At 44.8% G+C, this 14,819-nt stretch overlaps 1 protein-coding gene across 1 annotated transcript in view; it reads right to left on the reverse strand.

The window, feature by feature from the left end:
- The window catches only part of DCHS2 (dachsous cadherin-related 2), a 352,630-nt gene extending 342,021 nt beyond the window's left edge, over positions 1-10,609 (reverse strand). Inside the window, exon 1 of the mRNA XM_063458543.1 lies at positions 7,573-10,609. Within this exon, the coding sequence (XP_063314613.1) occupies positions 7,573-10,305 (2,733 nt within the window). The 5' untranslated portion in view covers positions 10,306-10,609. The remainder of the gene's footprint in view (positions 1-7,572) is intronic.
- Positions 10,610-14,819: the final 4,210 nt, after the last annotated feature.

Genomic DNA, 14,819 nt, shown 5'->3' on the forward strand with positions numbered 1-14,819 from the left:
CCGCCCCAGGTGCCACATGCTCTAGGTACGCCCCTGGATACATAGCATTCATGGTCCTGATTTAAATATTCTGAGCATTGAAAGACTGAAGTTGGCAATGAGATGCAATGTTGGCGAATTGTGGCTCTTGCTGTGTGTACCAATGCTTAATTCTCTATGATAAACATCTGATTGGATAAAAGTCATCAGTAATGATGATTTCACAGAAGGTGGATCAGAGCTGCATATACATATACTTATTTTACATCTTGGAGTCACATCTTGGCATTTTTACATTAATATGTGCTTTTTGGTGTGAGGTATGACAATTGTTAAAACACAACTAGCTATCAACATATGTGTTTCAAGTACACCCAAAAATATATATATATAATTCTGCAAAAATAGGTGGATATAAAAAACAGTGAGGTCGGAAACCTGAAGGTGGCTTCCTCCTGTGCTAAGTAAAGAAGTTCAACTATAATGTCAAAATACAAAGGATGTTGGACAGACATAAAAACTAAAATGGAGATTAAATGGCATTATTGTTCTGCCAGATATAGCAAAGCAATGAAATGTGCTGGTTCTAAATTTATCACCCTGGAGACAAGGTTAGTAACACGAAGACTGTTAAAACTACACAAATCCTATTTTACAGCAACGGATAAATAAGAGGAACACAAAGTCTATATAAAATAAATATATTAACCACCTGATGATCAAATATAACACATTGTTGTCATAATGTGGTTCCTATAAACCAAATACGAAAATGGAATGGTTCACTACTTAAGCTTTGGCATAGACTGTTATTCGTCCTCAGGGGGTTAGCATGCTGGGCGAATAAGGACTACTACTGGCACTCTAAAACATAACAAGCTGTTTTTTTCTGGCTGTGCCCCTTTCTGTACTTGGACTGTTAACAAATTGAAAGTTTATATATTTGATTGAACCATGTGAAACTTATTGAGGCATGCGAAACTGGCAGCAGTTGGTGGTTCTGGCTTAAACTACAACTGAACTCACATACAGCTGAGTGTGAACTTTTTAAGTATATGCTTCTCTGAGTGTAAGTTCATCTGACCATAGCCCTCTTTTTACATTTATTTTAAAGCAGCACTGTCACCATCTGGGGAATTTGCCGAATTTGCAAAGACCCCTCACATTGACATCGCTAGTGGAGTCCGGTAGCCGGGGGGAGCAGGTAAAGGTGAGATTTCCTTATCTATACATATCCCTTGCAGGTGCCACTATTTTTTCCCACACGGTCCTCCGACGTCACTGCCGAACCTTCGCACATACATCAGTGTACAGCATTGAGGTCTATGGAGGATCTCGCAAGAACGCAGGATCCTTCATATCCTTCAGGATCCTTACAGCTGTCACTGGTGACGGTTGGGGGAAGTGACACTTCTAGATAGCAGTACCTCCGCCTAGTGTCTAGAAGGGTCAGATACGAAAAATACAGAGACAAAATAGTCCCTACTTTGTCTCAGTATATCTTTTGACTGGTTGGATTTTCAATTAAGACAACTATTGCAACACATCAAAGAGCATACCTGACAGCATGTGTAAATGGATATTAAATAAAAAAAATGCTCATTGCTTCACGTCAATGTGCATAATAGAAACACAGTATTTGATTAAGTATAAGATAGCGAAGCACGACTGTGTCATTTTAAGGGAACACTGATCTACAAATGGTCTTGTCAAAAGGCCACTGTCTGCAATTCATCACAAAGCATTAAACACGACTTGAACCTGTTGTAGAATAAATCAAGATCATTGCAGGATGAGGAAAGAGTTAATGATGTCACTTTAGAACAGTGAAGACTGCACCTGCTATGTATGATGATCTTATGAGCCATATTACGTTACCATTCCAGGTACCCTCTCCATTGCCAGTCTATGTCACCACTCCTGGCATAGCAACATTGTATGTATCATGAAACAAACAGCTAAAATCTTTAGATAAGATCGAATCTGTTAGATTAGATGCTGTTGTATTTAATCTTCTTAACTGAAAAGTCAAATCTTGACTGTAGATGCAACTGTGCATGAGACCGAGGTGTCATTTTTGGACCAAACTTACATACTGCAAGGCACTATTGCACTTCCAAAGCACTACCCACCAGTATGAAGCAGTAATATTTATCCAGAAAAACATTGTGAGTCTGGAAACCCTGATCCCATGTGGTGCTGGCTCACATATGTAAAGTACAGCAAAGCAATAAAGAGGTTCCATGTGCTCTCAGAAGGAAACTAATTAAATAGCACTGGTCACTTCAGGTAAAATCGGTCCTTAATACGGTGCTTGTAGGGGATGTGTTCTGATCCTTTATCTGTAGACAAGAATTAAGATTATGATTTTAATGCCATCTGCAAGAAGCTCCCATATTACTAGAGAAATTACAATAATTCTATATTTGAATTATGTATTTTTCAGGCCACAGCAAAACCTCTGGCATTCTGAAATTGTCCACATTGATGGCATTTGTAGTACCAGCACCTTGGTTAGGAGACGGAGCATAAAAGTTGTAGTAGGAAACAGAATTCTCTATTAAACATTTGCCCACTAGAGGTTTACCTTCTCTATTATTATTATTATTATTATAATTATTATTTTTGCCATTTATATAGCGCCAACAGATTTTGTAGCGACCCCAACTGAAATAAAAGGACTGAACACAGCTCAGAAGTATGGCCCAAAGCAGGGTTTATTGAAGAAATAAAAACATTTTGCCTCACATTAGAGATTTTTTTTAAGCATTTCAAGCTTTGTGTTAAATGTTTGGTTCCTTTGATTGACTTGAGATAATATTCTACCAACGTTAATACATATTCCTATAAACATATAAATGGACATTAATTGCAGTGAACAACATTGTTTTGCACGCACTGGATTGTCATCTTGACATTTAAATCTTTTTTGAGGGCTGCTACAGACTTCTGCAATAAGACATCAGATGACTTCCAGAGATTTTGTCTCTAACACTTTGCCATATGCCATAGAATTGAACAGAAGGTCACTGTGTAGCAAAGCATCAAGTGCATTCTCAAAAGCAGAATCTGCTACTCAGTTTTGACAGTGACTTTTTCAAGCTTTTATGATTTTGGAGCACTGAGTTTAATAGCTGAGGAACTTGTATGACCTTGTTTTGAAAACTAGTGCAATTGAGACTGCTACATTAAAGTATCTGAACTATTTCTGTGACACTGATGACCACCTGTTGCACAAGCCTGATATAAGTCAGAATAATGTAATTATTTTTGACAATAGAAATCAGCACATTTATAATTGAGGCAAGAACACCTCCCAATGCTGACAATTAGATGACCAGGAATTTTTTTTGTGCTTCCCTTAGCCCCACAGAGCAAACATAAGTGGTAGGTCTACTGGGCTGGAATGCAATAGCAATTGTATGATTGCATGCATTTTTGGCTCCATCACAGAGGCTTTTCAAAAAGAAGCCCCTGATTAGTCAGTTCTCTGGCACAAGCTGAAAGTCTGCACCCAGGGCCGGCGCTACCTGTAAGACGGACTAGGCAGCCGCTTCGGGCGCCCCTTGGGAAGGGGCGCCGCCAGGAGCGCCGGCCCCCCTTTCATGCTGCAGCCGCCCAAGCGCTCTGCAGAGAGCCTCAGGCGGCTGCAGCTTTGCTCGGGCTGGTGCGTCCATGAGGGCGCACCGCCCGGGCGCAGCCAGAGGAGAGGGGCTGACAGGAGGGAAGCGCTCAGCGCTCCATCCTGTCACTCCCTCACTGTAGCGTGTCCGAGCCCTGTATGGTCCGCGGGTACAGGGAGGGGGGGAGATGAGAGGGACAAGGGGGGGAGAAGAGAGGGACAAAGGAGGGGGGAGAAGAGAGGGACAAGGGAGGGAGAGGGGGGAGAAGAGAGTGACAAGGGAGGGGGGAGAGATTGACACCCATCACACACACACAATGCACCCCTTACACTCAGAAAAACACACAATACATTACACACACAGATACACACACACAAGCAATGCAACCCTTACACACAATGCATCCCTTGCACACACAGAAACACAAAATGCATTCCTTACACACACTCAATGCACCCCTTACAGACGCACACACTGCATCCCGTACATACACAGAAACATACCTTGCAGCCCTTACACATACAAACACAGATTCACACAATGCATTCCTTACAAACATATCAGGACATCCCCTAAACACTCCAACCCTGTGAACAAACTCATTGGTGGAACATGAAGGTGGACCCTGGGATCCAGACCTTGAGCTGTGTAAAGGGCCCCCCAAAAATTGAGCTGCTCCCAGAACATTGATTTTTGTGACCACAGTTACAAACAGCCTCCAGAGAGCCTGTTCTACACCAGACCAGTGGAGCCAGACTGCAGTTAGAGCCCATCATCATCCTCATCTGGTTGTAAGTAGACAATCTAGTATATTATTCGTGGCACTAATCTCTAATTTACCTCACATTAAAGAAACACTATAGTCCCCAGAACCACTTCAGCTTAATGTAGTGGTTCTGGTTTCTATAGCCTGTCCCTGCAGGCCTTTTAATGTAAACACGGCGGCACTGCAGCACTGGCGTTAGTTAACATGGCAGATCATATGGGTGGGGCATTGTGATGTCACATGGGGGGGGACGGCAAACTTTTCTTTTGCCTAGGGCGGCAAAAATCCTTGCACCGGTCCTGTCTGCACCAGAGATAAAGGGGGGAGGGCTTGAAAAGGCTTCAGATAGCAGTTCTACTGTTTTTGTAAGCTGCTTTACATATACACTACAACATATACAGTAGAAACATTTTGCCTATTGTATGGTATATATTCTACCATATTCCTTCTATTGTTTAGTATTTGCCTATAGTGGCCAACAAATACACTTGCACTTTATATTTTGCACTATTTTTGATCATTTTCACACTTTGCACCTTGACACTATAATCCATTCATCTTTATCCATGCACTCTTTCACTTTTTTTAGGTCTCTATTTACTGATTTTTGATTCCTTCTCTTGGTCCCCCATAGTGGTTTTAGCTTGACACGGTTTGTTCACCTGATACCACCGGTTTACCTGTTGCCTTGTGATGTGTGGGATTTGGCATCATCACTTCTCTACACATATTCTTACTTACGAGTTTGTCACTCTATTGTGCGACACACAAGTCACTGATAAGTGCCTTTTCACTGTATTTGTTTCTATATAAATATATTGAAATTCATTCATGGTTTATATGATCTTGATAAAGGCCTAAATTGGCTGAAACATTGATCTGTTGTTTTTGATGTGATGAACACAATAAATAAAATTGGATAAAGATCTTCGAGCGATACATAATTTACAGAGTATCTGTATACTGTTATATATATATATATAAAACAGTATTGCACAAAGGCATCTGCCTGATTTATCATATTTAGGAAAAGTGCCAAGATGTATTTTTCATATAAATTTATTTGTGATATTTCTTATAAATAAAAGGCTTTATGATTCCTTCAATAGAAATAAAGAGCAAGTTTGAAATAAACACACACACATATATATATATATATATATATATATATATATATAATATATCCTCTGCCATTAATAAACTTACTTTTCCACACCACAAGCCTCACTATTTCTTTGTGGAAATAATATACAACCACACTACGTATTCTTTCTACCACAGTAATTCCTTAGAGAATTTGGTCATCATTCCATTAACAGTCGATGGCCCAAATATTGTAACTGTCACTTGTGAGTGCAAGGTCACTGGCACTGGGAAGAAAGGAAGAGATATTGAAGACTATGCTGCTGTAGTAATAATTGAAATCCCTTCTAGATTAAATGATTGCATACTTATGTAGTTATTCTCACAGTACCCAGTGTGGTTCCTCATTACAAATGTATACTTCTTATTTAAATTCCCTAATAATCTGTCTTCTCTCTCCGAGGGTAACATCAATAATTCTGATCACTATTAAAGCTACCCTAGAACTAAAAATTACATCAAATTGAAGCTTTGTAATAAGAAGCATTTTTAAATGTGCATTTATATTTCAATTGAAACAGTTTGGGATTATATGCATAGCAATGTTCTGTGCTTTGTGTTCTTACATGTGATGGGATTGGTGTGATGCATAGTTAAGTTAGCATGTGCCTTGTGTTTCATTACTGCGTACACTCGGTTAAAGGACCACTCTAGGCACCCAGACCACTTCAGCTTAATGAAGTGGTCTGGGTACCAGGTCCAGCTAGGGTTAACTAATTGTTTTATAAACATAGCAGTTTCAGAGAAACTGCTATGTTTATCAATTAGTTAAGCCTTCCCCTTTTTCCTCTAGTGGCTGTCTCACTGACAGCCACTAGAGGCGCTTGCGTGATTCTCACTGTGAAAATCACAGTGAGAGCACGCAAGCGTCCATAGGAAAGCATTATGAATGCTTTCCTATGTGACCGGCTGAATGCGCGCGCAGCTCTTGCCGCGCGTGCGCATTCAGCCGACGGGGAGGGGAAGAGGCGGATCGGAGGAGGAGAGCAGGAGGAGAGCTCTCCGCCCAGCGCTGGAAAAAGGTAAGATTTAACCCCTTTCCCCTTTCCAGATCCGGGCGGGAGGGGGTCCCTGAGGGTGGGGGCACCCTCAGGGCACTCTAGTGCCAGGAAAACGAGTATGCTTTCCTGGCACTAGAGTGGTCCTTTAATTGCTTTATTAAAGGCCAATGGTCATTGAATACCAAATCATTGAAGAAAAATCATTTTTATATTTTTAAGCTCCTATCACATTACAAAAGACTAAAGGAACACTCCAAGCACCGTAACCACTACAACGTATTGTAACAAATATGGTGCCAGGAGTACACTGGAGCATCCATTGTATGTATTTAAGTTCTTACATGGGGTCCTGGGTATTTGATTTCTTACCGGTTTCCTCCTCCACTACTAATGCTGGAGAGCTATGAGTCCGTTAACTCTCCAGAGCTATACCCTGGAGTGCAAAACTTAGATAATTAATTAAGAGCATTAAATGATTGTCCAATGACCTAAGTCTTGCATTGCGGGGCTTAGAAACTTACATCTCTCTGGCATTACTAGTAGAGACATGGAGCAGTGCCAGGCAAACCCCAGTAAGTTATGAAGTCATTCAAAACTGTAGTTGTTATGGTGCTTGTTCCTCTAACTGTACTAAGCAAGCCATCTTGACTTGATTTACATTACCCCTCCTTGTTAGAATAGGCCACCAATTTGGTGGAAGATAAGTGCTTTTAGCTTCCATAAAAGGCAATGAAATTAAGGTAATCTCAGGGTAGAAAAGTTAATATTCATATAGAAATTTAAAAATGAAGTCATAGGGTTGCATTGTCAAAAAATATATTAAATATTTGGTAAGTCATATTCCGATTTATTCAAAACTATCACACTGTTTGAAACTGAAAATTAGAGCGCCACAAGTCTCGCAAGTAACCGTTCCCCGAAATTCAATACACAATTAAAAGAATCAATGTGGAAATTAATACTATATTCAATAGATATTTTTTTTTTAAATGGTTAGCGTACATCGTACATTCACAAAGCAGAATAAGATGACATAAAATATGTAATATCTGAAAATTACCTGGAGAAAGCACTGTCCTACAGTTGTATGCTCCTGCAGCGTTACATTGTAGAACTGCTGAAAGAAGACTGGTTCATTGTCATTGATATCCTCCACCAGGATAGTAACTTGGGAACTGGAAGATAGTGGTGGGCTCCCATGATCTGTAGCTACCACCACAACATGCAAAACAGATTCTTTCTCGTGATCCAGAACTCGAGTGGTGCTAAGAATCCCAGTATGTGGATCGAGTGAGAAGAATAAAGAGTCGGGGCCTACTTTCAGAGAGTAAGTTATACTCGCATTCGGGCCTTCCTCGTCCATATCTTGGGCATTAACTTTAAGTACACCAGTACCAGGAGAAGCAGCTTCTGAAATGGAGGTCTGATATCCCTCAGGTTGAGTGAAATAGGGGGGCTGGTCATTCAGGTCTGTAATCCTCAAAAGCAGTGTTTTGTGACTTTGTAAGGGAGGGGACCCAGAGTCTGTTGCAAGTAGTTTTAGTTCATAAAGGTCTTTTGTCTCTCTATCCAAAGGAGCTTCTACACATAAGAAATAAAGATGTGGTCCAACAGGGCGAAGAGAGAAGAAACCCTCCCCACCTTCCAGAGTTACAATTACATGTTGTTGCATCTCAGATCTACTAGATATTTGCTGATTCTGCTCCCTGTGCCTCGTAGACATATTCTGATTGCTGTTATCAAGATTTCTCAGAGGGTGCTTTAGTTCTTCATTCCTTCTTCTAATACCCACTATGCTATCTGCCTGTGTCCTGTGAGAACTATTGTGTTGTTCTTCCTGAATACCAGCCTCTATATTTGACACAGGCCTTACACCACCTTTTCTGTCTATATCAGGACTATCTTGCTCTTCAGGTTTCCCCATATTCCCTGTGTCCCCTTTAATTTGATGCCTGTTTATCTTCTGTCTTATGTCTCTAGTGCTGTCTACTTGTCCTTGCCTCGATCCCAAAGATTCTGCCTCCTTATCATAACCCTTTTTCACTTGTCGTACATTATCTTGCATTTTCAGCTCTACATGATCCTTTTGTTCTCTAGGTCCTTCCTCGGACTCCAAGTCAGGATCTGACACAGAAATTCTGGCTAGATACTCTCCAACATGTGCTCCTTCTGAAACCTCTGGCCTTCCATTATCTGTAAGCAGGGTGATATGGATGTGGGGGCTGTTATCATTGACATCTAAGACACGAATAGTGAGCAGAACACTGGACACCTCCGGCTGATCTCCTCCATCACTAGCTTGGACCACCAATTGGTGGAAACCCCTCTGTTCTCTATCCAAGGGGCGACTTACCCTTACTATCCCACTATCCTCTTCTACTATGAAATATCCATCCCCAGAACGCAAACTGTAGCTAACCTCTCCGTTGCTACCAAGATCTGGATCAATGGCATGAACGGTGCATATTGGTGTTCCCAATGGTGCATTCTCCCATGCCCATCCCTGATACTCTGTCTGGTCAAAGGTCGGGGGGTTGTCATTAGCATCCATGACTATAATATCTACAGTAAGCCTTCCAGTCCTTCTTGGGTGACCTCCATCAAATGCTTCCACCTGTAGCTGATAACTGTCCAGCTCTTCTCTATCTAACCACTGTGTCAATACCAGATCTAAGGGATGTAATCTGGAATCAACTCCTGTCCCTTCCATGTGTAGGTCTTCATTTGAGTCTCCTGTGGCGTCCTGTCTCCCAGTATCTCCATATGCCCCATAGTCATATGGCTCTGTGCTGAACTCATATCCCTGCCTATCTGTTGCATACTCTTGCCAAGAAGTAAAACTATTGTCCCTGTGGGCTTGTCGTTCTGCTTGTCCATTCTCCATATCTCCCACTCCAGTGTTATCATTCCTCACAACTCTTGTATGTTTCTTTAATTCATCATTAGTCTGATCACTATAAGGCTGCTCACCTGGCAATATCTCTTTCTCCAACCCATCACTATGTACCCTGAGTGTAGCTTCACTCCCCTCATGTTCCAGGTTCCTTTCACCAATGACCCCCAACTCAGTTTTCTCTTCCCAAACTCTTGGGGGTCTTTCATCTTTTCCAATCCCCTCTTCCCTGCTGTCCTCCAGCTCACTCCAGTCTCTCAGGTGGTCACTGAGTTCCCCAGTCCCTCCATCAGAGCCCTGCTGGGTCCCCCCGTACCTGATGATGAAGGGGGCGCCCCGGCCCCCCATGAGCAGTGAGTAGCCCCTGAGACCGTGCTCCCCAGTGTCCGGGTCCCTGGCTGCGGGCAGTCTGAAGGAAGTGCCGGGAGGGGTGAGCTCGGAGACCTGCAGCCGCAGGGAGCGCAGGGGGAAGGCGGGCGAGTGGTCATTGACATCCCGGACCCTGATGTCCACCTGGACCACCTCCCCCAGCAGGGTGGCCGCCACAAAGCGGTAGCGCTCCCTCCTCTCCCGGTCCAGGGCTCGCAGGGTCCGCACGATCCCGGTCTCCGAGTCCACGGCAAAGTCTCTGAGTACCGGGGACTCCCCGTCCTCTTCCGACAGAAAGAATCCTTCCCCGGGGCTCCCCTCCGGCAGGCCGGCTCGGATATCCCCCACCAAGGTACCAGCGGGCAGACCCTCATCCACGGCCAGGCTGAGGTTGTACACCTGAGCTCTGCAGCAGCATCCCGTGCAGAGCAGCAGCACTATGAGCTGCAATGGGGGCAGACAGCAGCACCCCCTGGCTCTCAAACCTCTACCCCTGCAGGCTGGCACGCCATGCACACTGCTGGGTCCCATCTCTTCTTCCTAGAACTGTCCAAATCAATCCTCCAGGCTCACCCTCTGCCATGCACATGGATAGAGACTCCTGTGCCAGGTTGTGCCAAGGGGAGGGCGGCAGAGAAAGAGAAACAGTCCAGGTGCTGCTTTGCTTACCAGGTCCTGGAGTAACTGCAGTCCATTTTTTATATCCAGAGAGATGGCTTGCTAAGGTCCAAGACGAGGACCTGGCAGACTCTGCTAGTTTGGTGCTGGAGGACCCCCCCTTCCTCTGCTGGAGAAAAAGCTGTATCCTGTCTCTCTTATTGTCCTATATGTGCAGGAGAAAGAAGAAACCTTCAATGTTTCCATTCACATCTGGATTTCTTCTGCTTGGTGTCTTCATTTCCCACCGAATAGATCAGGTGCATTCTCATTTTCTTATTTCTCTATATACGTTTTGGTGGGTTTTTTTTACAGTGAAAAGGAAAATCAATAGAATCCTCTGGAGTGCTGATAAGCGCAAGATAAAAACAAAATATATATATGTATACAATAAAATGAAAAAATGAAAAAAGCAGCAGAAGAAAAGTTGATGTGAATAACAAGTGTTTGTGAGTATGTGAGGCAGCCCAAAGCCTGCAGTGCTGCCTCCTCTGTGCACAGACAATCAGTGCCTCTCTCTCTCTCTCCTCTGTCTGTCTAATGCTGTGGCTGGTATGAAACACGTGATCCCCAGCCAAGGGCAAAGCCTGCTCTCTCTATAGCACTGCAGTACATATCTAATGCTGCTGCTATCACTACTACTACTGCTGCCCCTCACTATAGCCAGACACATGGCTTACTGCACTATAACACAGTCTTCATTTGATGTCTACAGTGTCTGCTAACATCACTATTGTCTTTTTTATTTCTGCATGAGAATAATAGTCTAGCTCTGAAGAAGAAAAAAACCCCAGACATTTTCATTGCAGTCATTACTTTATTTTCTTCGCCAGCATTTTACCATTAAACGGAATAATAAAATAGACAGGGTAAAAACATGTTCTAAAATATTATGCAAATAAAGAAAAAGAAGTAGGAGAAATTTAGAGGTTAGGGGAAAAAAGTTGTCATATGTTTGCTTGCACAAAAAATGATGCCATTTTATAAAACAATTATCATGCAGCATAGAGTAAGCTCTCACTAGGGTTTCTCTGTCGTTCAATATCAGTTATAGTATATAATAAATAACATGTATAAAAGTCTTTGGTCTGATAACAAAGGTGCCCTACTTAGACTTCTATTATACACCAGATAATTGCCTCCTCTTTTTAGTGAAAAGACCCTTTAAATAAAACCTTTTACGCTAAAAAAATGTTTTTTATAAACGTTTATGGTGTTTGTCACAGTAATGCTATAGAAACATATAACAGTAAAATAACAGTTACAAATAATCATAAACTCAGATTATTAGTGTCAACTACTGTACGGAAAATTTAGGTTGTCAAATTGCCCTGCTTATTTAAAGAAGAAATATATTTTTTGTGATGGGACAGTAAATAATATTGAAACACCTCCTAGGGTTAAGGAGTGTAGTTGTGATAAGTAAAAAAAAAAAAAAAAAAACACAAATAAAAAATCAATACTCTTTTTTTTTAATTAACAAAAAGCACAACTTTTACCTAATGCTTAGTTAGCTAATGTTTTGTACAGCAAACCTCCTTACTTAAGAGGATTCCATAAAGTCCTCTTAGCTTGAGGAAAACAATGCTTTCTGAGTAAGCCCATGTTGGCTGTCCACCTACCTGAAGCTGGACTTGTCTAATGCGTGTAGCTCAGGGATCCTTGCTCCATTGGGATTTTGGCCCAGTAACAACCGTACCCACCCAATAGATCTTCCGAAAGGCATGTAAAGACTTTCCATAAACATGAGACTAACCATGTGCCTTCATATTGGCAAGGACAGTCCCTTTATTTGAAAATGTTGAACTTTTATAATGTTCATGACCAGGGCCGGATTAACATAGGAGCTGATGGAGCTGCAGCTCCAGGCCCAGGCCCATGGAATAGGCCCATTAATTAAAAAAAAAAAAAATAATATATATATTTTTTTTTACACACTACTCTTAGGGTTGACAGGTATTTGTCATGTATTTCTTATGGGTGCCAGGTATTTCTCAGAAGTATTTCTCAGGTATTTGAGGCTGTCTAGCCGGTGCCGATATTGCAGTAATACCGGCAATACAAATGTCTGTCTTAGTATAAACAGAGATTATTATGCAATACCAGTGCCGGCCAGTAGGGGTCGCTGTTTGTGTGGAGAGAGGCAGGGATAAGAAGTTATAGCATCTCCCTCCCTGCCTCTCTCTACTCACTGATCTGCTGGGGTGCAGCTCTGCACATAGAGTCCAGACAGCAGTTTCGAGCCTGCGAGACATGGGGACAGTGAGAGACTTGGGGACGCTGAGACATTGGGACACTGGGACACAGCGGCCCCATGTCTCCCACTGGCCCCTAGTCTCTCAGTGTCCCCATGTCTCCCAGCCAGTGTCCCTGTGTCTCCCAGTGTCCCTGGAGTCTCTCAGTGTCCCCATGTCTCTCAGTGTGCCTGGTGTCTCTCAGTGTCCCTACTGTCTGTGTCCCTAGTCTACCAGAGTGCCCTAGTCTCTCAGTGTCCCCATGTATCTCAGTGTCCCCATGTCTCTCCCAGTGTCTCAGTGTCCCTAAGTCTCAGGGCCAGCACCACCTGTAAGGCAACCTAGGCAGCCGCCTAGGGCGCAACTTACCAGGGGGCGCCGGATCCCTGTCCCCGCTGCGCCTCCTCATGCTGCGCCGCCTGAGCGCTTTAACAAGCCCCAGGCGGCGCAGCACTGCTGCATGGAGGGCGGCCGGGTTTCAGTGACCGGCAGGAGGGAAGCGCAGAGCGCTCCCTCCTGCCGGTCTCTCCATGTAGCGTGGCCGGGCGGCGCGGAACTCGGGACAGGAACCTCTGTTTCCTGTACCCGGCCGCCGGCGGACTGAAGGGAAGCGCTCACTGAGTGAGCACTTCCTGTCAGTCCGCCGGCGGCCGAGTACAGGAAACAGAGGTTCCTGTCCCGGGTTCCGCGCCGCCCGGCCAGGCTACATGGGCAGGAGGGCGCTACATGGGCAGGAGGGGAGGGTAAGGACCACTATAGGAGGGGGGGATAACGGACCACTAGGGGGGGGAATAACGGACCACTGGGGGGGGAATAACGGACCACTAGGGGGGGGGGAATAACGGACCACTAGGGGGGGGGAATAACGGACCACTGGGGGGGAAACGGACCATGAGGGGGGGAATAACGGACCACTGGGGGGGGAATAATGGACCACTAGGGGAGGGGGGGGATAACGGACCACTAGTGGGGGGGAGAATAACGGACCACTGGGGGTGGGTAAGGACCACTGGGGGTGGGTAAGGACCACTGGGAGGGGGGGTGAGGACCACGAGGGGGCTTAAGGACCACTAGGGGAGGGAGGGGGGAGGGAGGGGGAGTAAGGACCACTAGGGGAGGGAGGGAGAGGAGGGGATAAGGACCACTAGGGGAGGGAGGGAGAGGGGGATAAGGACCACTGGGGGGGTGGGTAAGGACCAGGGGGGGGTAAGGACCATGAAGGGGGAAAGGACCACTAGGGGAGTGGAGGGAGGATAAGGACCACTGTGGGTGGGAGGGAGAGGGGGGTAAGGATCATGAGGGGGGATAAGGACCACTAGGGGAGGGGAGGGAGGATAAGGACCACAAGGGGAGGGAGGGAGAGGGGGGATAAGGACCACTAGGGGAGGGAAGGGGTGGATAAGGACCACTGGGGGGGTAAGGACCACTGGGGGGGTAAGGACCACTAGGGGGGGGGGTAAGGACCATGAGGGGGCGATAAGGACCACTAGCGGAGGGGAGGGAGGATAAGGACCACTAGGGGAGGGAGAGGGGGGATAAGGACCACTAGGGGAGGGAGGGGGGTGGATAAGGACCACTGGGGGTGGGTAAGGACCAGGGGGGTAAGAACCACTGGGGGGGGAAGGACCACCAAAGGGGGGTAAGGAGAGGGAAGGAGGGTAAGGACCACTAAGGGGGGGGGGAGATTACCACTAAGGGGGTGGTGGGAGTAGGGGAAGGTCTACTAAGGGGTTTGGGAGAAGGAGGACCACTAAGGGGTTTGGGAGAGGGAGGACCACTAAGGGGGGGAGAGGGGAGTGAGAAGACCACCAAGGGGGGACTGCAGAGGGACAGGGGGCCAAGGGAGAGAACTAAGTGACACACACCCACACAGAAACATACAATGCATTCCTACTCACACACAATACATCCCTTACGTTCTCTTACATAATTAATGCACCCCTTACAGACACACACTGCATTCAATTACATACACAGAAACAAACCTTGCACCCCTTACACACACACACACACAGAAACATACAATGCATTCCTTACACGCAAACACACACTACATCCCATATAAACACACTACATCCCTTAAACAAATTGCACACATAAAAAATCCCCAACTCATGGATGGGCCCTGTAGGTGGATTTATGGGTGGGCATTGT

This window comes from Pelobates fuscus, chromosome 6 (assembly GCF_036172605.1).
Source record: "Pelobates fuscus isolate aPelFus1 chromosome 6, aPelFus1.pri, whole genome shotgun sequence".
In the NCBI taxonomy this organism is placed as follows: domain Eukaryota; kingdom Metazoa; phylum Chordata; class Amphibia; order Anura; family Pelobatidae; genus Pelobates; species Pelobates fuscus.